Source organism: Podarcis cretensis (genome assembly GCF_951804945.1).
Source record: "Podarcis cretensis genome assembly, chromosome: 15".
Lineage (NCBI taxonomy): Eukaryota > Metazoa > Chordata > Lepidosauria > Squamata > Lacertidae > Podarcis > Podarcis cretensis.
In genome coordinates this window covers 18,523,951-18,550,806 of record NC_137185.1, presented here as the reverse complement: position 1 = coordinate 18,550,806, position 26,856 = coordinate 18,523,951, and the positions used below count along the sequence as shown (strand labels likewise).

The following is a 26,856-nucleotide window of genomic DNA, read 5'->3' as shown; positions in this document are numbered from 1 at the left end:
CTGGCGCAGGAACATAAGCTGCATTTTCCTGTGTGCTTCACTGGCTCAATCAACACAAGCTTTAGTTGATTCGCCTACTGTTTGGGCCTTGGGCGATGGACCTTCTCTGGTGCTCAGCGACCCACCAGCCCTCCTCCTGCAGCAGACAGCCCCAAAGGACAACCGTCTGGGGTAGACGAAGGACAGCGTGTTAGCGGTCTGGCTTATTTGAGCTCCTTTGAGGTGTAGGTTGCCAAGAACCGCAGAGGTCAAGGGGATGCTGACAGGTGCTGGAATGCCCGTTTTCTTTTTAAAGAAAATCGGGTCAGGAAGAGTGAGTCGCATCTCCTAAATGGGCTTCTTAAAAGTAGATGGACCAGGCTGGAAACTGATACTCAGAGAGAGACGAGGCACAAGGGCTTTGAGAGGAATGTCATTGCCTGCTAATACGCTGCGCCCTGGTAGCCTGGGGCTCAGGTCATGCGGACTTGGTATTTATTTATTTTTTAAGAGAGAAGGAGTCACACGCTAAGTTCCTGCCTCGGCTTGGAATCCCAAGGGGGGCTCAGCAGGGAAAATGTCCCTTGCGAGGCCGTATTAGGCGAGGAACTGCAAAGCCAGCAGCCTTTGGTTTCTGCAGCTGCGAAACGGGTCGGGAGCAGGGTGGCACTTTTCCCCAGCATGGTTTGGGTGCTTTTTTGCAGCATGCTTTGGGTGCCCCCCTGCACCCATGCTTTTCATCTGCAACATGGAACTTGAATGAGAGAAGGGTTGCAGAGGGAAAGGTGTGTGTGAAAAGGCAGGGATGGAATTTTGCCGCAGTTCCCACCTGTTGCTTATAGACTCTTCCAGGCTCTGTCCACAAGAAAGTTTTGAACAGGTGAGACGCTCTGTTCACAGTCTGAAGAGGAGAAGGTGTCAGGATGCTGTGAGGGGGCTTTGATGCAGAGAGATGTTCAGAACAGGCTCAGGTGAGAAGGGCAGCTTGGCGAGCGTTGCGCGTGAATCAAGGCAGGAAGATTGCTGCGGCTTCTCTCAGGAACTCGCTGCAACTTGGAGACCTTTCGAACTGAGCTGTAATTTTTTTTTAAGCCTTCAATGATAACCTCTCTACCCGAAAGCTGCAGCTGCTGCCTCATACAACAGTACAGTCATACCTTGGGTTGAATGTGCTTCAGGTTGAGCGCTTTCGGGTTGCGCTCTGCGGCAACCCAGAAGTAATGGAGCGCGTTACTTCCGGGTTTCGCCGCTCGTGCATGCGCAGACGCTCAAAATGATGTCACCCGCATGCGTGGAAGCGGCAAAACGCGACCCGTGCATGTGCAGATGTGCCGTCGCATCTTATGTTCTATTCAGGATGCGAACGGGGCTCCGGAACGGATCCCATTCGCATCCCAAGGTACCACTGTATATAAATGAAGAAATAACAGAACCAAAACCCACAATAGGCCCTGGCACTGAATGACAACACCCTCTTGCCCTGCAGGAAACATTTTCTGTCCTACATTTTTTCCCCTGCAAGGAACTCACGGTGGTGTATGTGGTTCCCTATCTCTCATTTAATCCCCACAACAACCCTGTGAGGTAGGCTAAGCCAGGAAGCAGCGACTGGACCCCCCCCCAAGGTCACGCCCAGTGAGCTTTGTGGCTGAGTGGGGGGTTTCAACTCCCAGGTCCTAGTCCTCATTTAACCCCCACAACAAACAACAACCCTGTGAGGTAGGCTAGGCTGGGAGGCAGTGACTGGCCCCTCCAGGTCACAACAGTGGGGGATTCAAACCCAGGTCCTAGTCTGACGCCCCTAACCCACTGCACCACCTCCACCGTCTCTCTCGCCTCTCACTTTTGCCTTCCTTCCCATGGTTGGGAAGGGAATCTTGCCTTCTAAATTTCTCCCGGTGATTAGTTTTGTGTCGGTGGCCGAGGGAGAAGAAAACCAGATGCCCGAAAAAGGTATTGCTCAGGAAGGCAAGCAGCCCCCACCCCCACCCCCTTGCCCAAAGTGTGTGTTAGGCCGAGCCAATTATGCAACGGTGGAACGAGCCTTTTTTTGGTGGCTGGACGGGGAGATGGGGGGGGGGAGGGGGAGGGGGTCGGCCAAGAGATGAGATCATCCGGAGCCGAGAAAAGATTCCCCGCTTGGGTGGTCTCTTAAACTCAGCCCGTAAACAAATCCCTTCGGGACCAATGCAGGCATTTCAGTACTACGGCTAGCAAAGCATGTTTGTGTAAGAATCTGCTGTAGAAAGAGCAGCCGAGGGGGGTGGGAGCAAAGCAAGCCTGGAATCAGAGAATTGTCGAGCGGGAAGGGACCCCAGAGGGTCATCCAGAGCAGCCCCTTGCAATGCAGGAATTGCACCTTCAGAACTCCTGTGGGGTCCCCTCCCCACACAACAGTTTACCCCTTTTTCTTTGTTCCTCGAAGTCAGTGGCAGCTATGGATGTGCTAGCAAGACATCATTGGGGTGCATGATTGGGCTAAGCCTCCTGAATAGCTCAGTTGGTTAGAGCCTGGTGCTGATATCTCCAGGGCCGCAGGTTCTGTCCCTGTATGGGGCAGCTGCATATTCCCGCATTGCAACAGGTTGCATTTGATCAATGTTTTCCTAACTTGGGTCTCCAGCTGTTTTTGAACTACAATTCCCATCATCCCTTACATCCCAAAACAGCTGGAGACCCAAATTTGGGAACACTGTGGTGGCAGTTTGGAAAACACCAGAGTAGGTGATCTTCAGGGTTGCTTCCAACTCTACAATCCTATGATCCTGACTGCTAAGATGCAAGCGCTCTTTTCATGGCACAGCCCCTTCATCTGCATAACCCCGCCCCTCAATCTGCATATCTTTTACCCTGGGTTCCACGTCTGGGATGCAGTGTTGGGAATGCATGTGATGCACATGCTCTCAGTGGCAGCCACTGTTGCATTCCCCACAAATGTTTTTGGACTCCCAATATGCGCCAGTCCCAGCCAGCATGACTATAGGAACATAAGGAGCCTGGCTGCTGGATCAGACCAGTGGCCCATTGGCCCAGCATCCTGCTCTCACAGCGGCCGACCAGATGCCCGTGGACCAGATGCCCACTGGGGTGGCAGAGTATAGTCATTGTGGCTAGTAGCCATCATTAGCCTTAACCTCCAGGCCCAGGGTTTGAATGTGCCCCCAAACCTCCCTATCTGGTCCTTGGGATTCTCCCTTGCTTGGCCCTGCTTCATGTCCTCCTTAAGTGTTTCTGCCTGCCTGGAATGTGTACTTGGAGTCCAGTAAGGTTTCTTGCTTCTATGGATTAGAGCAGTGTTTCCCAAACTTGGGTCTCCAGCTGTTGTTGGACTACAACTCCCACTTGTCTCTAGCTAGCAGGACCAGTGGTCAGGGATGATGGGAACTGTAGTCCCAAAAGAGCTGGAGACCCAAGATTGGGAAACACTGGATTATAGAAGGTACAGAGGCGTGTAGCAGTGTCTGTAAAAAGTGACTATTGTACAGAGGTAGAATTGGCACAGGACGCGGGTGGCGCTGTGGGTAAAACCTCAGTGCCTAGGACTTGCCGATCGTATGGTTGGTGGTTCGAATCCCCGCGGCGGGGTGAGCTCCCGTCTTTCGGTCCCAGCTCCTGCCCACCTAGCAGTTCGAAAGCACCCCTAAGTGCAAGTAGATAAATAGCGGGAAGGTAAACGGCGTTTCCGTGTGCTGCGCTGGTGCTGGCTCGCCAGAGCAACTTCGTCACGCTGGCCACATGACTCGGAAGTGTCTTCAGACAGCGCTGGCTCCCGGCCTCTTAAGTGAGATGAGCGCACAACCCTAGAGTCAGACACGACTGGCCCGTATGGGCAGGGGTACCTTAGAATTGGCACAGTTGCCCCAGCCACCTTTGCCTCTCGGCCCAATCCACCACCGGTAAGTGGCCCTTGGAAGATTGCCCTGAGAGGAGTGCGGCCCTCTGGTTGACAAAAGGTTCCCTCTCCCTGGTACAGAAAGTGAGAGCATTATTCTTCTCCACTATCATTTTGTAGGATATTCTTCTCTTTGCATTGGCGAAAGGACTGATAGTTTTGGGAAGGGCGGGGGGCTGAAATTCAAGGACTTTGAGAGAGAGCTGCCTGCGAACGAGGAACGAGCAACAGCGTGTCCTGGCTATTAATGGCTTTTGGTGTCATTAGGTGAGAGGACAGTGAGCATCCCAGCTATCTTGATCCCTTTCTTTGATCCTGTGAGTCAGCGGTGGGATAAAAATACGGCGCGAGACATCTGTACCCTGCCCTCAGGCTGCCCTCTTTGGCACGGGATGCTAGTGTGTCAGAGGGACAGGTAATGCTAGCCCATCGGTTGGTGTCGAGCACCGAGACAAAATGATGTTTTTGGCCCACCTGGCTTCTACCAAAGCAGACCTGTTGGGATGCACAGAATCACAGACTTGCAGAGAGGATCGTCTAGTCCAAACTCCCTGCAATGCAGGAATCTTTTTCCCAATGTGGGGCTCGAACCCTTGACCCTGAGATTAAGAATCTCAGGCTCTACCTACTGAGCTGCCCCACTTTTCGTTGAGGTGGGGTATGGATGAATCCAGACCCATAGAATGCAGCCCTGTGGAACTGGAGGGGCAGCCCACAGAAGCCCAACTGATAAAGCAGACCGAGCCGTGATTTGGAGAGGCAGGAGGGATCATGGGTGGGGATATGTGTAAGTCTGCGAGGAACACGACACCAATTGGCAGGTCTCTTTGAAGGCCAGAGATAGGGCTTTGGAGCTGAGGGCACGGCTCAGCCGCATCCCTTGGCAAAATGCCTCTGCAGTCCTGCGAGGCAACTGCTCTTGAGAACTAGCCACTTTAAATAGGCTTCCCGGAAGAATAAACATTCCTGACAGGCTGTGGGGGAAAGGCACTAATCCCATTTTTGGAGAATCTTGCTTGTGACTATCAGTTACATTTGTGCAGTCTGGAGGAGAAGGGAGCGTAGCTCAGTGAGAGAGCATGCACCTGGCCTGCAAAAGGGAGCCAGGTCCAGCCGCTGCCTTTTCCAATTAAAAAAAAAAAAAACCACGTAGCAGGAGATGAGGAAGAGCATCTTCCAAAGACGATGGGGAGCCCTTGCCGATCAGAGCAGGCAATACTAGACCAGGTGGACAAAAAGCATCACCTGGTAGAAATCACCTTCTTAGATTCCATAGAATTGTAGACTTGGAAGGGACCCAAAGGATCATCTTGGGTAGAAGGGGGGAAACCCCCGAGTGTATTGATTGATTGCCAGTTTCCAAGCTTTGCTGGATGCCCATCAAACCCTGGACCAAAGATAGCAAGGAAGATGTAGAATTGTAGAGTTGGAAGTGATCCTGAGGATGATCTAGCCCATGGGTAGGCAAACTAAGGCCCAGGGGCCGGATGCGGCCCAATCGCCTTCTAAATCTGGCCCGCGGACGGTCCGGGAATCAGGTTTTTTTTACATGAGTAGAATGTGTCCTTTTATTTAAAATGCATCTCTGCATTATTTGTGGGGCCTGCCTGGTGTTTTACATGAGTAGAGTATGTGCTTTTATTTAAAATGCACCTCTGGGTTATCTGTGGGGCCTGCCTGGTGTTTTTACATGAATAGAATGTGTGCTTTTATTTAAAATGCATCTCTGGGTTATTTGTGGGGCATAGGAATTCATTCATTCCCCCCCCCCCAAAAAAATATAGTCTGGCCCCTCACAAGGTCTGAGGGACAGTGGACTGGCCCCCTGCTGAAAAAGTTTGCTGACCCCTGATCTAGCCCAACCCCCTGCAACGCCATCTGTCATGGATGCTTTAGTTGAGATTGTCGCGTTGGAGGATGTTCGACCAGATAAGCCTTGGAGATCTTTAGATTCCATGATTCTAATGCAGGGATATGCAGCTGTCCCATACAGGAATCGAACCTTCAACCGTTTAACTGCACTCCAGCTGCCATCAGCCCCAGCCAACATGGTCAGGGGCGATGACAGTTGTACTTCAGCCACATCGGGAAGGCACCATATTGGCTACCCCGACTTAGGAGGTAAGAAGAACTCCATCAGTGGGCAGCCAATGGGAAGCCCCCAAGCAGGAGCTGAGTGCCAGACCACTCTTCATCATCAGCTGGTACTCAGAGGCATATTACTATCATGGCTAGTATTTGCAGGTATGCATTTGTCTGATCCCCTTTGAAGGCCATCAAAGTTCGTGGCCATTACCACATAGCCTAGCAACAAATTCCACAGTTCTACTTGCTCCGTGAAAGAACCAGGAGCCCCACTAAACTCTGTTCCCATAGTAGGGAACAGTATATACACAAAGTATCAAATGTGGTGACAGTAATAATAATACAACAAAACAACAACACCACCACAAACTGGCTTACAGGTATAAAACCAAATTTACTAGAATAATAGCTAGAATAGACATAAACTTGTAACCATTCAAACAACAAACATACTAAGATGCCATGTGCAAAACAAAGCCTGGAGATACTGTAACCATGGAGTGGATAAACGTACAACTCTATCTTAACAAGTTACATGTGCAGGAAATGTTATACAGACTGGATAAATGAACCGTTCAACAAGTAGCCTAAGTCCAATCACAGAACAGCAACCCTGTATAATGTTTACTGTGCATGTAACTTGTTAAGATAGAGTACAATTATCCACTCCATATTTACAGTATCTCCAGGCTTTGTTTTGCACATGGCACCTGAGTATGTTTGTTGTTTGAATGGTTACAAGTCTATCTCTATTCTAGCTATTATTCTAGTAAATTTGGTTTTATAAGCCAGTTTGTGGTATTGTTGTTTTGTTGTCATAGTAGGGAATAGCCACAAAGACTTCTAGAGCCCTGGCATTGCCTTCTGTTGCAGTAGAAAGTTATGCTTTCATTGGAAGTATAATGAAAGTCCCCTGGGAATTCCTGTGTTGTTGTTGTTTTTCTGTTTCTCACAAATGAATTGCTTTATTTCCATTTTTGCTGGAAATTCTTTTTTGAGACCAAGAGCCTTTAAAGATGTTCCTGAGCAGGGTGGCAGCTGCATAGGTGGAGTGGAGTGTCTGGAATTTAGCCCAAATAAATGTAGGTGGGGAGTGGAGAGAAATACCACCTTTTATCATCCACAGGTTGCTTTTATGAGATCCCACCTGGGCTCTGCTTCTGCTGTTTGCAAGAGCTCCTTCAAGAGAGGCTGTGCCCTTTTTTGCAAGTCAACCTCCCCAGTATTATTTGAGACCCACGCTCTGTGCAAACTGTTAATCCAAAGATAAAGAGAGCGCCTCTCATCGCATCCTGGCTGTCTGCGCTTTGGAAACCCGAGCCGGGCTCTAGTGGGGTGGCTTCTGGGACTGGGTGGAGGAGGGCTCAGAGGAGCACCATGCACTCTAAAGGCACATTTAGGCACATGCACAAAGCGAGGTTGGTGTTGGGTTCCAGAGTGGGAGTTAAAATAAATTAGAAGCATCCTCAACTTGGTCACTGGCAAGCTGAGCATCACCTGGCCCTGCCCTGACTCCCTTCCCAAATTCCCACCCTGTGATCCTTTGGTGTGGCACAGGGCAGTATGCAGCCTTGGCACAGAATGCTGCAAAGGACTTGCCTCTGCACCTCTGCAGCTGTGGCACACAGATGTAAAACAGGCCTGGGTACCGCAGAGCTATCCTTTCCCCCCTTCCAGCAAGGTTTTGTCTTCCTCAGCGGCCATGGTAGAAATCAGCACTTCACACCCACAAAACAGGGCTCAGTGTCCATCTCTACGATTCTACTTTGGCCAGGGCTCGTTCTCACAAAGTAACAGGTGGGGAAGAAAATAGAGTTTCTCCACTGCAGTCAGTGCTGGAGAAGTCCCACATCAGGCAGACTCTCTTTTTCTGATCCGATTGATAGGGTTTTCTACTCTCCTACACAGCAAACTTAACAGCTTTTATGGAGGTGGCAGAGTTTATCACAAACTGGTTAATAAGAGACCTCAAGAAACTAGCTTTGCAGGAGAAACGGGGGAACAGAATTGCTGGTTAAAAACCTCAAATGTCACATATTTCCTTCACCTTTTCTCCTACCTTCATGCTGACTCTCTTTCCCCCACTCTAAGGGAGACTGGGCCTTAAGATAGAAACAGGCTCAGGCCTTGAATAATCCAAGGCCCTTACAGACCCCAAACCCATGCATTCTCTTTCCACACAGATGAAATAGTAAAGTTTCATTTCCCCACTCTACTGCTTCAGGATGTGTCAAGGAAGTGTTGCCAACGTGCAGGCTGAAACTTACCAGCCTTTGCACCTTGGGAGTCAAGAGGGTGTGATTTCCAGATCAGTGGGTGCAGTATCCAGACAACTTCTCATTTTATCATTGATAAAAGGCCAAGAGGCAGTGACCAGCTCAAGTGGGGGATTTGAACCCTGGTCTCTCTCCCAGCCCCTACTCTTGACACTTTAACCCAGTGCTTCTGAAACTTTGGAGTCTCCAGCTGTTGCTGGACTACAACTCCCATCATTCCTGCCCACTGGTCCTGCTAGCTAGTGATGATGAGGGTGGTAGTCCAGCAACAGCTGAGGACCCAAGTTTCAGAATGCGCTGCTCTAACCACTACACTGCCACTGACTGTCTTAAAGGGGAGATATGTGCCCCTTTTTACTGACATGAAAATTCCCACTTCTAGGCACAAGAGGGCGCTGCTGGCTACCTTTTCTCCTTCCTCCTCCTCTTCCTCCAGCCGCTGGTTCTAGTTCAGAACAAGAGGATGTACCAGCGATGCAGCTCAGAGCATCAGAACTGAGGTGCAACCGGAGGCTTTAAAAAGAGGCTGCCGGCATGTTTCGCCAGCCGACTCTGGGAAGGAGCAAGCGGACGCTGCTCCCCTTCCAGTTCACCTAATGGTTGGGCTTGGCTTAGTCTTGCTCACTTTGTCTTGGAAGTGGATCAAGCCAGCCCTGGGAGCTGCTATTACTGCTTAAGAGATGTTGCTTTGGATCCTACAGGCTTTGTAGGATACAGGAACGCCCCACCCCACCCCTTTTCTTCTCCTTTTGCATCCACACTGGCTTGAGAAATAAGGGTCAAGGCCGTTTCCACCCCAAGCAGCTGCTCTGCATAAGAACGGCGTGCTGGATTGGGCCAATGGCTCTTCTAGCCCAGCTTCTTGTCCTGACAGGGGCCACTGAGATGCCTGTGGAAAACCTGCAACATGAAATTGCCTAATCCGCTTTTGAAGCCTTCCAAGTTGGTGGCCATCACTGCCTCCTGAGGAAGCGAGTTCCATAGTTTAACTCTGCATGGAGAAGAAGTAGACTCATTGAATTTTACAGCTGGAAGGGAACCCTGAGAGTCATCTAGTCCAGCCCTTTGCAATGCAGGAATCTCAGCTGAAGCATCCAAGACGGATGGGCCACTCAACCTCTGCTTAAAAGCCTCCAGTGAAGGGAGAGTCCATCACCTCCCAAGGGAGACCATTCCACTGCCTAACACAATTGTCAGAAAGTTCTTCCTGATGTTTAGTTGGAATCTCCTTTCTTGTAACTTGAATCATCTGCCTTGAAATCTTCCAGCATTGGAAGATGCATCCAAACTGAGCTGCTTTTACCCGGCTCCTTTTCAAATCCTTGCAAAAGGTTAATTGTGACTCAGTCGCACCCTTGAGTTTGGCAGGAACTGAGTCCAGCTTGTTGAATTCTGGGTCCAGCCCTATCTGCCATGCCACTCAAAGGTTCAGGGAAGTTTGTTCCATTTCTGAGACTTTTCCGAAGGCAAACGCGAAAGGGAAAATGATACCAAACACAGCCCACTAACAGAAATAGGGTGTTTCCTCCACCCAAATACACCCGCTATCTTCAAGTTGCAACCTAAAATCCCAAGACTCGGAGAGGCAGCACGTTCCCTGCAGGTGGAAAAGGTTATGCAAACGGTTTTGATTTATGGAGCCCAATTTACTGGCTTTTAATCATTAAGTGCATTGTTAGGGGCAGCGTGCATTGTTACTTTGTCATTTTATAGGGCAATTTTATTAAGACTGCGGACACAGGCTCTGCAGGAACTTGGCAGTGGAGCAAGAACCGTTTGTTCAAGTCCACCACCAATGCTGGGACAGATGTTGCATCCAAAATACAGAATAGCACAGCGTTGGAACTGTCAGAAGGGGGGACGAAAAGAATGAGATTAAGGGGGAATAGGGATTGTAAGCCATCCCCCACCCCACCCCCATTTTCTAACCCTTCCCATATATACGCTTTATGCATGCCCTCTCCTGCTCTGCCCATAGTTGGGCCCAAGTGTGGCTGGGAGGGGAGAGAGGCACTTGAATTGCAGTGGTTTGGACCCCTTGGGTCCCTTCCAACTTGGTGATTTGAAGACTCTCACCCTCAAGCACAGGGACATTGTAGCTGTCAGGACTTTAGCCTATAGTACACTCCCATCAGCCCCAGCCAGCATGGTCAATAGTCAGCGACAATGTGAGATGTAGTCCAAAAATGCCATCAGGTTGGAGAAGGCTGCTGTACCTGGTCTTGAACTCATGGGGATGGGCTACAGCACAGTGGTAGAACACCTGCTTTGCATGTAGAAGGTCCCAGGTTCAGTCCCCAGAGGCAGCTGCAGGTAGGGCTGGAAGAGACTCTCTACCTGAAACCCTGGAGAGCTGTTGCCAGTTCGTGTGGACAACACTGAGCTAAATGGATCAATAGTTCCTACAAGTATTTTGCCTGTGTTCCACCATATATTTAAACCCTTGTGATACCACTTTAAACAGTCATGTCTTCCCCCAGAGAATTCTGGGAACCTTTGTTTAAGGGTGCTCAGAGTTGTTAGGAGAACTCTTTCTTCTCACCCCAGAGCTACAATTCCCACTGTGGTTTAACCGTCAATCCCTCCTCCCAGGGAACTCTGGGAATGGTAACTCTTGAGGGGGGAACAGGGGCCTCCTAACAACTCTCAGCACCCTTAAGAAACTCATTCTCCCAGGATTCTTTTGGGAAAGCCCTGACATCAAACATACACTTGTGAATGTGGCCTTACTGGTGATTCCAGCGTACTCATTTCTCCAACCGAGGTGCCTTTGCAGAGCTAGGATTGGCATGTATCATTCTGCAGTCAAAGCTGCATCTAGAAGACTCCGGGATTCTCAGTGGCCCCGGGGTCAGTGGGAGAGGGGAGTAAGTCGTCCTGCTCCACTCCTCCACCCCAGTTCCCCCCCCCAACCGATTTCCGCCGCTGCCTCCGTTCATTCCCAGCCCCTCTGTAATCCGCCCTTTGGCCGGGCCTTGATGGAGGTCGCTCCCCACAGAGGTGAAGTCACGGCGTACAATGAGGCTCTCAGTCACCACGACAACCATCAAATTGCCGTAGCTGCTTCTTCACCCTGTCAGATTTCACACCCTGCGCTCCTTGCCGTGCGGCCGATTGCTCCAGGGGGAGGAGACAGGTGCGAGGGGGAGTCACTATTATTTTTTTAAGCCACCCTGTGTGGCCAGTTTAATTAGCTCCCAACACAGGGACTCCGTAGTGGGGCAGGCTGTTTTGCTGACCCGCTGGTAGATGTCGGATGAGAACAGGAGCAGGAAGCCATTCGCACCAGAATGAGACATTGGGGAGAAAAGGGGGGGCAGTTCCTCCACACTAACTAGTGCAATGACATCACCGCCTTCAGTCATATCATTATTATCACATAATCTTATCATTGATTTGGTTTATAGCCCCCCCTGCCTCCCCAAAGGAGGGAACTGACAAGTTTAAGTGAGTGGTGCATATGGGGGGGGGGCACAAGAATATTAATTTTCCACCCAAGCTCATGAGATCGGAGCTGGAGGTGTTGGGCCAGAGTCATAGTAGATAGCGCAATGGTGACGTCGTCTCAAAGGGACAATGGAGTGCACTTCTGGGGGTGAAGCCAAACTGCTGCATGAGCAGCACCCAAGAGACCTTCCTGGGGTGCAAGCCAGGGCAATGTGTATGGGGGTCCTGGGCTACCCAGATGATAAGGCCACCCCACTCCTTGACCTCACCAATGTGGTCCAAAAGAAAGCAGAGCAATGTGTTTGGTGCCAGCTTGGCTGCAGGAGTTTCCAGAAGGAGGCATGCCGTCCTACTAACTCCACTCCAGATTTGTGTAGGGTTCGCTCTTCAGCCTTTTCTTCTCCTGAAGATTCACTTCAAGGCAGCGGAGGCTTAGGACCAGAGTTTTCCTTCTCCTAGATAGGCTACCTTGCCGGGTGGACGAGCCCCATCTGCCCCTCACTTCCCTCTACGGCACATGGAGGAACCGCCTTCTTGACCATTGGACCCACTATTGATCTCATCCGCTCCCATCAGCCGGAACCCCTCTTTGCATGCAGGGAAAGTCCCTAACTACCAAGGGTTTGAGACCCATCGGTTACCCTGACCTGGTTTAGCTGGCCGGTCAAAGCCGTTCCCAGGGTGTGCATGCTGACAGCTTCTAGGAGCCACAGGTGAGAGCTGAATGCGGGATGGGATCCAAAGTTGGACGAACTGCCCCAGAAGGAGCATGGCTTGTCCCCTGCCAGAGATACTCCTGATCCTGCCATGTACAGTGGTACCTCGGGTTACATACGCTTCAGGTTACATGCACTTCAGGTTACAGACTCCGCTAACCCAGAAATAGTACCTCGGGTTAAGAACTTTGCTTCAGGATGAGAACAGAAATCATGCTCTGGCAGCAATGGGAGGCCCCATTAGCTAATGTGGTGCTTTAGGTTAAGAAGAGTTTCAGGTTAAGAATGGACCTCCGGAACAAATTAAGTACTTCACCCGAGGTACCACTGTACTATATGTACAGCTCTGACCACCTCGCCTCGAAAAGGGTATTGTAGAGTTGGAAAAGGTTCAGAAAAAGATAGCCAAAACGCTCAATGGGATGGAGCAACTCTCTATGAAGAAAGGATGCAGCATTTGGGCCTTTTTTTGGTTTAGAGAAAAGGCAAGAAAAAGGCAGCGTGGAACAAGTTTATAGAACTATGAATGTCATGCAGAAAGTAGATGGGGGGGGGCAATATCCCTTTCTCATTACACTAGTATATCCAGTGAAGCTGAATGTTGGAAGATTAATGACAGATAGAATAAAGTCCTCCTTCATGTGGACTTCTACAGAACTCCTTTCCACAGGAAGGCAGTGGTGGCCACCAACTTGGATGGCTTTAAAAGAGGATTAAGTACTTGGAAGAGAAGAGGGCTATCAGTGGCTCCTAACCACGATGGCTATGCTCTGGCCTCCACAGCTGGAGGCAGCAAATTCTTCCTAATAACCTGTGGTAGAAGCCGCAGGAGGGGAAAGTGTTTTTGTGCTCGGATCCTGCTTGCAGGTTTCCCTTCTGGGCATCTGGTTAACCACTAAGAACAGGATGCTGAACCAGGTGGGCCATTCTCCTGATCCAGTGCAGCTCTTCTTACGTTCTTAGAAGCCCAAGGTAATAGACATAGAATTTTTTAAAAGCATTAAAAAATCAACAGCAGCTAAAAACAGTTTAAAATATAGTCAAAACATTCTTAATCAGTGATCTTGGGGTTGCTTGGAAGACTCTTCCAGCTATCAAATGTCTGTGTCATTAATGAGTCAATAATGAGTCAGGAAAGTCAGTGAATCCGACCTGTCCTTCAGGAGAGAAGATCTGATAGGTGCTTATATTATTTATTTCATTTATATCCCCCCTGAAGAAGCCCTTGGCAGCCCTACGAGGTGATTCAGGAGCAACTGTGCCTTGGAGAGCCGCCTTAGCCCTGTGGTTGGATTGTCTCTTTCCCTCTCTTTCCTTGGGTGGGGTGGAGGAAAGCACAAATTGAAAAAGCTGCCATGGACGCAGCCAAGCCACTAGGCCCCTCTGCAATTCCAAGCACCGCTTGCAGAGTTTGTGTGCCAGAGAAGCTGGCGAAAATAAAAGACTTTGGCAAGGCCCGAGTTCCTCGCATGCTTTTTTATTATTATTACAAAGTGCCACAAGTCTGAAACGCTGCCTGGGGTGCCTCTGAGCCACCCGCCTGGGAGTGTGTCCATGCAGCTGGGCCAGAGCTAGGCTCTTTCCCAAGGCACCTGCTCCCACCAGCCCTGTGACTGCCGAGAACAGATGCCTGGGGCAGGTGAGTCAGCCGTCCTTCTGCCAGGGCCATCTGGGGAGCTCAGCATCCTGCTAGGGAGATTGGACTTGGGCTCCATTTACCTGTCTGCCCATCCTCCTTTCAGGTGACTCCTTCTGGTCAGTAGCTGCAGTCATAGAATCATAGAATTGTAGAAAGAAGGGACCCAAAGGACCATCTAGTCCAATGCCTGGCAATGCAGTCTAAAGTCATGTTTCCAACCCACCAAACCATGGTTTGGAGGATCAAGAAACAATCTATATGTTTGTGCCCTCCCCTGCCCTATTCCCTCTTTCAGTGCTTGAGCTCTGGGAGGAGGGGCTGACCTTACCTTTCGCGATGCCCACCCAGCTACTGTTTTTAAAATGAGAGTAACACGTAGTTTGACAAAAGTTGGGATGGAGTCAGGGTGGGGCTTAAGGATTTCATTAACCCCTCCCCCCAATGCACCCTTCACACACACACACACACACACACACACACACACGATGTGCTCATCTTTACATTGTGTGGCTAAACCACAGTTTGCTGGACTAAGTTGGACTAAACTGGCAAACCATGGTTTGAGCAGTCCTTTAAAAACCAGTTTGGTCCTGGTTTCCAATCCTGGTTTGGATGGATTCCTCAAACCTGCTCTTGAATAGAATGGGGCACACTTCCAAGTAGCTTGGGGTCACCTCCTATCCTACAAGTCTTTGATTCTGAGATTCTGTGAAACATGCAGGGGACTTACTTTCTGCCTCCAGACATCAGCTCTCCTCGGGATCTGAGGAAGGCAGAAGGAGGCGAAGCATATTGAAATCTGGCCTTCAGACACCCCACGTTTCGGTTGCTATGGTGCCTCCAAAATGCCTGGCAGGATCTTCCAGCAGCCAGAAGCCAAGGACGTCAATGCTCCTTTAAACGAGCCTGGCTCCTGTGCAATGGCAGATGTAACCCATCAGCTATCACGGCCAGGTTCTTTTTTATTACAGAAGCTATAATGTTCTGGGCAAGGAGGGCTTCTCGCCACTAAGTACGAGAGCAGCTGCCTGGCTGCCCTCCTTCCAATTCAGTGCTGTTCCGGTCGTGCTGTGTTATTCACATTGGCTGCTTGGTGGCTTGCGGTGGCCAGAGGTGTGCCTGCTTGCCAGGAGGTGGGGACCATGGTGCCCATTTATGAAACACGAGGGAGAGCTTTACTTAAGACAGACTAGTAGCAGGACACATGAATGGCTCCTTGGGCTTAAGCATTTGCTGTAACTAATTTCTACAGCTGATTTACAGCTCATGACCCGAAAGCCAGGTCCTCCCCTTCCCTTGAGGGAGCATCAATTGACCCACTTCCATGGGCCAGCTCAGAAGCAAGAGAAATAAGAGAGATAATAAATGGGGAGGGTGTGGAGGAATTAGTCCATGGATGCAGGACAAAAAAGAGCCCACTGGATTAAAAATCCAGCACGAGCACATTTTTCATTGTGCCCTTTCACCGCAGATAAAACAGACAGTTAAGTTTAAAGAAAATGCAGTTAAACAAACCTTTAACTAATGCATGGCTAATGTTCAGGAAAGGAGTTTTGTTTTGTTTTTTTGCTCTTATATAAAAAATGCAAGCAGAAGAGGAAAGCCCTGGACCATCACCCTCCATTGCCTTTTCAAGGTGACATTGGAATAAAGTAGAGTTGGTTAACCTTCAGCCCTTTAGATGCTGCTGGAATGCAGCTCCCATCATTTCCGATTATAGGCCATGTTTGCTAGGACTGATGGGAGTTGGAGTCTGACAACATCTGGAGGATCACAGTGTAGCCACCTTCCCCAATATAAAGTGATTTGAGTATTTGCATTCATAGTGTGCAGGGTGCCCTGCAGCAGCGATCTCACAACAACCCTATGTGATTGGCCTTTATTCCACCCTGCCTTCTATAAATGAAACGGCAGAGCCATCCAGCGACTCAATGGCTGGCTAGGTTTTGAACAACAGCCGTCCCAGGCAGACCCAGTAACTCCTTAGTAAAGTTGCACAAAGTGTTCTGCAAGACTTTTGAACTGAATTCAGTGCATTGGCCTTTGGTTTGTTCAAAGCTCATCCTAAGAATCTTTCCCAGTGGCGGGTGGGGGGCACGAATGAGCTTGTAATTGTTTATCTATTTGAAGAAGCCTCAGTAATCATAAAACAGCAAAAAAACAACAACAGCCCCTCAATTAAAATGCAACATCAACTTTCAACTTTGGCTGAAATAAGAGTATAAAGAGAGGCCCTGCTAAAAATACATATTTCTTATCAAGAAGTCACTCGAAGCCATTTTAGTGGCTTTCAAGCACTTTTCCAAAATATGTAAGCGTGCTTTGGCAGGCCTCTTCTGGCAGCATTTTTGGTTAGGCGGGGGGGGGGTCACAAACAAGAAGGCTTTGCTGCATTCCCCAGTCCTCACATGCATCCTTATCTTGTTTGCTCAGTGTGGAGAAAAGGAATGTTAAGCAGAGCATGTTGTTCTGATCTTAACAGGGGCTGGACTCTGGAGCAAGTTTCTTATTTGTTTGTCTATTTTCTACTATTTTGAATTAGGAACATACACTGAGTCAGTCTAGCTCAGCGTTGCCTACACTGACTGGCAGCAGCTCTCTCCAGGGTTTCAGGCAGGGAGCCTGCCCCCTGCCCCACCTGGAGACGCTGCTGTGGATTGAGGCTGGGACCTTCTGCATTCAAAGCAGGTGCTCTGCCGCTGAACTAGGACTGTTCCTCCCCCATTCTGAGATATACTGCCTTGGACCGCTGAGGCTCCCTCTGTCTCCAGATGTTCACCGCCTTAAGGGGAAGCTGGGCCTGGGCTTGAGACGTTTGCTCCTTCTACCAAACACATCTGGGAGCCTGCTGCACTCCTCTCCCATCCCTCCGGGGTCAGGAAGGATCACTGCTCTGCTAAACAAACACTTCATCAAACTGTCCTCCGGCCAGGGGTACAGAACACATTGTTCACGGTTTATACCATTGTAAACTTTTACAAGGTAGGCGCGGAGAACATTTCCAGTAAAATACCGAGCCACTCTCTTCTATTCTTGGCCGGCCCTTAAGAAGGGCTCTTGAGTGCTTTGTAGCCGCTGATTTACTGGCGATTTCGGGTTTTTTGTTCTCTTCCTCGCACACTATTTAGCAACTTGCTCGACGTAGATCAGTCTGGTCTGCAGCGGTGACTGGATCCCAAGTTTTCAAGCATAAGAGGAAAGGCAGGAATTGTAGCAAGCGGGGACTATTGCAGCACTGGCAGATGACTGAGAGGAGATGTTGCAGAGGTGAAACGACTACCTTTGCAGAAACCGGGGTAATCTCCACCAAAAATTAGGGTGGCCCTTCTGAACTTTATTTCTCTCTCTTTTTGTGGATTCCTTGAGAATTGCTGGCGAGTCCTGGTGAATGCTTAATAAACTTCCTTTTCCAGAACCCTCAGTGTGGTGTAGTGGTTAGAGTGTTGGACTAGGACCTGGGAGAGATCAGGGTTCAAATTCCCACTTGGGCCATGAAGCTCACTGGGTGTGATGTTGGGCGCCAGTTGCACTGCCTCTCAGCCTCTCCTATCTCAACAGGGTGGTTGTGGGGATTAATTTCTGGTCTGTGACTGTAATAAATCCATTCATTCATTCATTTGTTGCAGTGATTAAATGAGGGTGGGGGAGCCATGTACATCACTGTTTGGCCAAAAGTTTTGCCAGTCCATCTGCTGGTGGTGATAATGGGATGTGGAAGGTGGGGAGATCTAGGAGCCTCCTTTTTCTGTGAGTCTTGTGTTTCCTGTTGCTGTCCTCTCAGGGTTGGCTCCAATAGGGACTACCTCCTTGCCTTGTGGACTTTTGCGCTATGCCCAGTCCACACCACTGCCCCAAAGAAGAGGAAAGCAGGTGGAGGTTTCTGCAACTCCATGCTCAACGCTTGGACATGTCATCATAAGAAGAGTCCAGTTGGATCAGGCCAATGGCCCACCTTGTCCAGCATCCTGTTCTCACAGTGGCCAACCAGATTTCCTGTGGGAAACCCGCAAGCAAGACCCAAGCGCAAGAGCTCTCTCCCCTCCTATAGCTTCTGGCAGCTGCTGATTCAGAAGCACTGCTGCCTCCAGCTGTGGAAGCAGAGCATAGCCAACATAGCTAGTAGCCATGAAGGCAGCAACAGCAAATATGGGCCACAGAGACGAGGGGTCTGCAGTTGGCACTCTGCCAGGGTGTGGCCCCCAGCAGTTGCCTAACAACACCAAATGCCTGGCACTGGCCCTGCCTCCCATCACCAAGAGCCCTGGTCTTAAAGCAGCTCTCCCTTTAGCAACGGGCTCATCCTCCGTCCGTGTCTGTTTCAAATGCAGAACCCATGACGGCATGCACAAGTTATGTGTCTCCAAACGGGAAGCCGACACCCCTTGCCTTTGCTATCTCCATCTCTTTTTTTATACTGTCTGGCTCAAAGCTGCTCTGGTCCGGCACGGTCCGTTTCTCTTTTGAAGTACAGGTCATGCCTCAGTCATGGGTTGGCTATCTTTTTATATTCACAATCGAGATATCTTTGCACAAAATCCTGGCGCAGAAATCCTTTCTCGAGCACCCCGGATGAAAAAACTCCTGTGTTTGGGTCTGCCGGCGTCTTTATTTTTAGCCCATTTGCTGTCTGTGTGGTGTTCCTATTGTGAAGCATCAGGTTTTTAAAATAGCAGCAAAAGCACCAGCATAGTAAACTTTTCCCACAATCTCTTCTTTTCTTTCTTTTTTTTCCTGGTTACAGGTGGTTGGAAGTTCAGGTGGACAATCTGACCTGCACTCAGCGCTGGGTGCAGTATCTTAGGTTGCTCCAGGAATCAATATGGCCTGGTGGGGTCTTGCCTGCAGCCCCCAAACCACTCAGAACAGAGGAACAGAAGGCTGCAGCAGAAAGGCAGGCCTTACAGATTCTCATGGGGATTCTGCCTGGTGAGTGAGTTGATTTCCCCCCAACCCTCCTTGTGGGTGAAACAAGAGTCTTAAAAGTTTGGGTCAAGATGATCAAGGGTCTGGAAACCAAGCCTTATAGGAACAGTTGAGGGGAGCTGGGTATGTTTGGCCTGGAGAAGAGGAGACTGAGAGGTGATGTGATAGCCATCTTCAGATATCTGAAGGGCTTCCACATAGAAGTTGGAGCAAGCTTGTTTCCTGCTGCTCCCATGAACCAATGGATTCGAGTTACAAGAAAGGAGATGATAAGAGCTGTTCAGTGATGGAACAGACTCCATCGGAAGGTGCTGAATCCTCCTTCATTGGAGGATTTTCAACAGAGCTTGGGTGGCCACCTGTTGGGGATTCTTAAGCTGTGATTCCTGCCTTGCAGGGGGCTGGGCCACATGAACTTTGGGGTCCCTTCCAGTTCTGTGATTCTATAATGAACTGGTGTTGCAATCATGGTGGTGTAGAACTCCCAAGCCCATCTTAGGCTAGGTTTTCATTTGCTTTATATATTGAGCACGATGGAATAGGTCTGTTGGATCAGAGGCACTGGGTGGATACCAGTTTTCACCTGGCCATCATGGGTGGGTCGAGTTTTCACCTTGCTGCATCAGAGGGAGAGTTGAGACAACAAGGCTGTCTTCACCAACCTGGCTAGGTCTCGTGGCCTAGGGTTTCCTTCTTTGTCAGAATTGCCTCTTTCAGCAGCCATTCCATCTGGCTGCATCCGAGGGAGGGGCAAGGCAACGAAAAGGTAAAAAAGGTAAAGGAACCCTGGACGGTTCAGTCAAAGGCGACTGTGGGGTGCAGCAATCATCTCGCTTTTCAGGCCAAGGGAGCTGGCACTCGTCCACAGACAGCTTTCCAAGTCATGTGGCCAACATGACAACCACTTCTGGTGCAACGGGACATGTGACGAGTCCCAGAGCACACGGAAACACCGTTTACCTTCCCGCCACTGCGGTACCTATTTATCTACTCGCACTGGCGTGCTTTTGAATTGCTAGGTTGGCAGGAGCTGGGACAGAGCAACAAGAGCTCACCCCGTCACACAGATTCGAACCGCCAACCTTCCTATCAGCAAGCCCAAGAGGCTCAGTGGTTTAGACCACAGCGCCACCCGCTCCCTAGTGCAAGACAGCAAAGCCCCTCATGTCAGACGAGACCAATTGCCATTTGGCTTCTGACTTCTCAGAACTTCCTCTTCCAACGACCATTTCACATGGTCATCGCTTAACTTCACTATGCAACAGCGTGAAAGAGTTGAATTTATCTGAATTTGCTTTCCCCCAACCCTGTTCTTTTCTTCCACCTCAATATCATATATTTTTGATGGCATGTCCCCTTTAGTGCAACCATGACTCTAAAACCCTGATCTGATCTTTGATCTAGGGACATTAGACAGTACTTCATCCAACCTCAACTGGGTCCCTCCAGGTTTTTTGAACTAAACTTGCATCATTCCTGACCATTGGCCATATTGTCTGGGGCTGATGGAAATGTAATCCAAAGCAGAAAGCCAATGGTGGTGTAACAGGACCTGGAAGCCAGTGTAGGATCTGGAAAAGACCAGGGTTAAAATCCCCCCACTCAACCATGAAGCTCAGTGGGTGACCTTCCACCTGTCACTGCCTCCCAGCCTAACGTCACAGGGTTGTTGATTTGGGGATTAAATGAGGAGGAAGAGAACCATGTATGCCACCTTGGGCTCCTTGGAGGAAAAGCTAGGACATAAATGCAATAAATAAATCAGCAGTAGAACATCTGGAAGGTATCTGGTTGGAGAAAGCTGGTATAGTCATTCAAGAGGCATTTGTCCCCTGGTGATATTTTTTTCAGTTCTAAACATATTTTTGGTATCCAAAGAATTAATTCTCGCTGCATACTCCTCCATGTATTGCACCTTATATTGTACTGCAAGATCCACATTGTACTTGGGAATTCATGCCAACCTCTGATGTCAACAGAATTAATCCTGGAAATCCTTGGGACCAGTAAATGTCGACAGAGTTGGAGCCTAGTCCTGGAGTCCATGCAACATCCTATCATAAACAGGTAACCTTGGCAACATGGCATCATTGCAGACGAATAAAGACATGTGTACAGTGGGTAGCTTAAGAAAAACCAAAAACCTTGGATCAAATTGCCCAGGGATCACATGGAATGCTTTGCTTTAGCAATACTCTGAGATGCACCAAGCTGACCCCTGGTGAGTCTTAGGTGCTGGTGGGGAGATAATCAGATTAATCTAACAAAAGAACAAAATAAGAGCCTGCTGGATCAAGCCAGTGGCCCATCTAATCCAACACCCTCTTATCACAGGGGCCAATCCAGTGGCCCTGTGGGAAACCATTAAACCAGACAAGTGCAACAGAATATTTGAGAGGGAAAAGGAATGTGTGTGAGTGCCTTTTTGCTATGTATTGTGGGCACTAAACTTAGCTATCCTCCACGCTCTGGATCATCCATAGCTGCCATAGGTAAACTTTTCTGTATTGTTGTAATAGCTGAGCATCTCATGTTTTCCCCCAAAACAAAAACAAAAGCTGCAATTTATAGGGTTCTGCCAAGTTGATTTGTAGATCAGACCAAGGGAGCTGGGATATCACCTCTCTCCTAGGAAGGAGCTAGTGCTGTTTGAGGTGGGAACTGGTTTCTTTATAAGCCCTGGGGGAGATGGGGAGGGGGTTCCTTTCTCCACAAGACCTCACCTTATGGACAGCACTTCTCCATAGCTCCTATGTATGCACTGCTGTGCTTGGCAGCTCATTGATAGGGCGTACAGATAGGAAGAAGGGGGAAATAGCCCTTCTAGGTCTTACTTTAGGGCAAAGAAGGACTTGGCCATTGGCCCACCTAGCTCAGTACTGTCTACACTGATTGACAGCAGCCCTCCAGGGTTCCAAGCAATGCTTTTCTTAGCAGTCCTACCTGGAGATGCCAAAGATTGAACCAAGGACATTTTGCAGGCGACACATGTGCTCTCGTGCTCAATGGTGGCCATTCCCCAAGCCAGCCGATTCAGCAGTATCCATCACTAGGGCACAAGTCATCCAGTATTTCCCCCTCTTCATTGTAGTCTATATTGAGCTCAGGCTGTTGCCTTTTCACCAACACAGGCCTTCATGTGTGGAATATCCCATAGGCTTTCCAAGCCCCCTTAAAGTCCTGTGTTCTTTCTTTCAGGCACATGGTTTACTGCCTCGCAGACATCCTCCTGGAATTTTTGATCCCCGATTCCCAAGTGGATGAATCCAAAACAACATCCACCATAGGCACGCCTGCCTGTGGAGTGACTGAGAGAGCGGGTCCTTCCACATACTAACTCAGAATGGCTTTGCTAGCAGTGGAGGAGAAGAGTGTGTGTGTGTGTGTGTGTGTGTGTGTGTAGAGGTGAATCCCTAGGCATCAATTCTTGACATTTCATTTCTGTTGGACTGAGCCATGGGCCTCTGCTGATGAAGGTGCACAAGACTGGCTGCTGAAACTAAGTTGAGTGGTCCAAAGGTGTTTACTTGTACTGTAAAAATAGTGTCCATCCCATAACTCAGGAGAGCTCAGGAGCAGCTCTTGATTAGAAGGTATCCTCTTCTCATAGAGGTGAATAAGCTTGAGAATAGGACAAGACCTCACTGGCATTCCTGGATAGATGTGATTTCACTTCTTGCATGTTGTTTTTTTAAGCTACGTTCAAGCTAGTAAGCTTCGACACTCCCAAGACTACATGCAGATATATGGGCATTCCATTTCATGATCTCTCCCCATTTTCCTTTACACAACATTATGCTCAAGAGTCAGAAATCAAATGTTTAGTAAATAAAATAAAACTATCCTTCCTTTATTTGGTGTCTATTGTCCTTGAGATTCATGTTGTATCCTAAAGCACAAAACTACCCAAGGAAAAGTTATTTTTCTGTCCGGAATGGTTGGAATCAACTTGAATCAATGGTTTCTGCCGGGCCGTTTGCAAAATTCGGGGAGAAGCTGGAACATGAGTAGGCAAACTGAGGCCTGGGGGCTGGATCCAGCCCAGTCGCCTTCTAAATCCGGCCCACGGATGGTCCAGGAATCAACATGTTTTTACATGAGTAGAATGTGTCCTTTTATTTAAAATGCATCTCTGGGTTATTTGTGGGGCCTGCCTGGTGTTTTTACATGAGTAGAATGTGTGCTTTTATTTAAAATGCATCTGTGGGTTATTTGTGGGGCATAGGAATTCATTCATTTTCTCTCTTTTTTTCAAAATATATTCCAGCCCCCCACAAGGTCTGAGGGACAGTGGACCAGCCCCCTGCTGAAAATGTTTGCTGACCCCGAGCTATAACTTTGGCTAAATCCTTGACTCTGTCACTGGCTTGCTTGAAACAAGATGTCATTCCTTTCATAGCTAATTGAGATGGTTCTTCCTACTTTCCTGTGAAGGTCTGCTGCAGGGCTGGGATCAAAGCTGTTGTTGTTTTATTTATACCCCACCCATCTGTCTGGGTTTCCACAGCCACTCTGGGGTGTTAGTGGGTGTAGATCCGTCATACACAGGTGTACCCAAGCAAGCCTGGGAATGAGTCCCAATACCTCCCTATACAGTGGTACATCGGGTTACATACGTTTCAGGTTACATACGCTTCAGGTTACAGACTCTGCTAACCAAGAAATAGTACCTTGGGTTAAGAACTTTGCTTCAGGATGAGAACAGAAATTGTGCTCCCGCAGCGCGGCAGCAGCGGGAGGCCCCATTAGCTAAAGTGGTGCTTCAGGTTAAGAACAGTTTTAGGTTAAGAACAGACCTCTGGAACAAGTTAAGTTCTTACCTGAGGTACCACTGTACACAGATTCTTAAGTGTGATGCAGGCCATCTTGTTCCTGTCTGTACCGATCAAGTAAATTCAAGCACACTTGTGATGGAATGACAGTCTAAACTGAATGTAAGCAGGATCCTGGGGGATACGGGAGTTGGTGTGTACCGAAGGACTGTACGAATTGTTGGATTGTTAAACAGCTGGTCAACACCAAGCAGGCCCTGTCACAAGTCACCACCTACTGGCCAACCCCTACTGGCAGCACCACCAACAGAGCCTCCTGCCAATCATAGAGCTCAAGGTGTTTGATACTGGGGACGGTGCTGTTTTAGGTACAAATTGCAGCTGCAGGGGCCCAGTCAGGACCAGGCCAAGCAGTTAAAGCTCCCAACCCCTGATGGGGCCATGACTCCTGCACCTGCAATTTACATTTTAAAAACCATGTAGGTGATGACTAATGTGTTGCCTAGTGATTGACAGGAGTCAGGCTTGTGTTCTAGGCCAGCTAGAGCTTCTGACTAATCTTCAAGGCAGAACCACATAAAGCACATTGCAATAACCCAGCCTGCGGCCAGGGTTTGATCACTGGGGGAGGAATGGCTAGGTAGCGCAACGCAAGAGGAGCTGCATTTTATTTGAGAAAGTTTGAGCCAAGAATTAAAACAATATTAATTTTATTTTAAATTGAGGGGGAACCCGATACGGCAAAGTGCTTGGGTCATATATTATTCCAGATTAGACATGCCACAGAAAGATCCCAGATGCTGTCGGAAATCCATTACCTGCAACTAAAGTGAACATTTGCGCAACACATGATGTGGTATTAGCTGTGAAGGCCAAGTTCCCTTCACTAATATCCACCCCAGGCTAGACTGGGCCGTTTCCAGTGTCAACAGCTCTAAGATTAAGCACTTATCCATGCACAGAATGCCGTGTAATTAGTACCAGAGCAAACTGGGAATTTTGCACCAAAGAGGGGAATTGGCACCACTGCTGTGTCTCTGAGATATATATATATTATAGATCCTGTGTAGGCCTAATAAGATTTCCCAACATCTCTATACCGGGAGGCTTAGCTTTGCTAAGATAAATGAACACTGCAATCAATGATACAGTAAAATAGCACCTACATTTTAATTGTACCTTTGTGCTGCCCATCTTGTTCTTGAGGTTGCTAGTTTGCAGTCCAAAGATTGTGGGTTGGTTCACAGTGTACAGCTTGCATGCAACAGATGAACAAGAAGACATTCTCCTGTCCACAGGGAATGACAGCAACCAGACCTACATGACCATCATGCAATAATAGTTACCTATGACCTATACATGGGAAGTCTATATTTTATTATATTTTTATCTTACCCTTCCTCCAAGGAGGTTAGATGAGTACATACCCTCCAAGTGTCGCTATTTTTCAGGGACAGTCCTGGATTTGCAGAAGCTGTCCCGGTTTCTGATTGGATCCTGGAATGTCCCACTTTTCCTTAGGACGTCCTTATTTCCATTGGACAAATGTTGGAGGGAATGGAGTTATGCGACCCCTGAGCCAAGGAGACACAACCTTTAGAAGACATCTGAAGGCAGCTCTGTATAGGGAAGTTTTTATATGTTTAATGTTATTATATATGTTGGAAGCTGCCCAGACTGGCTGAGACAACCCAGTCAGATGGGCGGGGTATAAATGTTGTTATTGAATAGAACGTCCTTATTTTCATCGGAGAAATGTTGAAGGGTATATGTGAGTGTACAGAACCTCTGCCCCCTGCATACATCCCACCAACAATCTCTGAGATGGGTTAGAGAGAGCGTGCAACATGCAAAGACACCCAGTGAGTTTTGGGGCTAAGCAGAGATCTCACTCCAAGCCCAGTTACATGCACAGCGCACAATGATGGTATTGGCTCCAAGTGCCCCATTCTTTTTGCTGAGGGTGCAGTCCCATATCAGATGCATTTTCCATGTGTAAGAGTGGCCATTGGGTAGGCCTGGAGAAGGTCTCCTGTGGTTTTGGTATTCATAAGTACTGTATTCCTACTCCCAAACCATGGAGGCAGAGTATAGCTATCATGGCTAGTAGCCATTGATAGCCCTCCCATCCATGAAATCGTCCAATCCTCTCTCAAAGTCATGCAAGGTAGTGCCCATCACTGCCTCCTGTGGTAGTAGCTGGGACTACTTCCTTTTCTCTGTCCTGAATCTTCCAATTTTCATTGGATGTCCACAAATTCTAGTGTTATAAGAAGAGGCAGAAAAAGCTTTCTCCCTCCACTTTTTCCATGCCCAGTATAATTTTATAAACTTCTAGCATGTCACCACTTTCTGTCAGATTCCTTCTATCCCCATCTCATTTCACGGCAAAAGAGCCGTCAAGTATCACTTGGCCAAATCCATCTTCCTTCCTGTTCCCAAGGCTCTCTTGGGTCGAACGGAAAAGAGGGGCACTCGACACCTGTTCTTGAAGAGGGCGAAAGTGGTGAGGATCAAAGACCATAAACCTCTTTATTTAAAACCCCTTTTTAGCAAAGCATGCATATTTTCTCTCAAGTGCTGTGGCTCTTATAGAACCTCCTTGGCCATCATTCAGCTTTCAAAATCAACAGAACTTAGTGAAGGAGACTACCTTGACCAAAGATGGCAGAAGGAAGTGGGTGGGTGTTTAGCAGAAAGGATAAAAGTCAAAGGTGTTTGCTCTCCAAGGCTACTTTTCAATGCAAACCACTTCAGATTTCATACAAGACAAGCTGCGGCTCTCAAAAGCTCAGCATTCTATTTGGGGGCTTTTAACTCTCCACGCCCACACACAGTCCCTATTCTTTCCACCTCTAGATTGCACACATGCCCCCTTCTCCTAAAAATAACAATAATAATAATAATGTGCACCTGTGAGAAAGTTGTTTTAATCCCCTTGTATTGCAGACTGTCCATTATAGCTGCCCACCCCACCCCAAAACGGACATTTTCTCAAGGTAAGTTCACAGCCAGAAACTTTCAAGTAGTTTCCAGGGTCTCTGTTTGCTGAATGCTAAATGTGCACATGGGATCACTTCCCTCCCCAAGGGTGTGTGGAAGCTGACCATGTAGAATCTGTGGTGGA

At 48.6% G+C, this 26,856-nt stretch overlaps 1 protein-coding gene across 1 annotated transcript in view; it reads left to right on the top strand.

The window, feature by feature from the left end:
• The window catches only part of SNX19 (sorting nexin 19), a 37,158-nt gene extending 14,348 nt beyond the window's left edge, over positions 1 to 22,810 (top strand). The window contains exons 9-11 of the mRNA XM_079954508.1: positions 18,776 to 18,960; positions 20,937 to 21,024; positions 22,156 to 22,810. Of these exons, the coding sequence (XP_079810634.1) occupies positions 18,776 to 18,960; positions 20,937 to 21,024; positions 22,156 to 22,294 (412 nt within the window). The 3' untranslated portion in view covers positions 22,295 to 22,810. The remainder of the gene's footprint in view (positions 1 to 18,775; positions 18,961 to 20,936; positions 21,025 to 22,155) is intronic.
• The last annotated feature ends 4,046 nt before the right edge of the window (positions 22,811 to 26,856 follow it).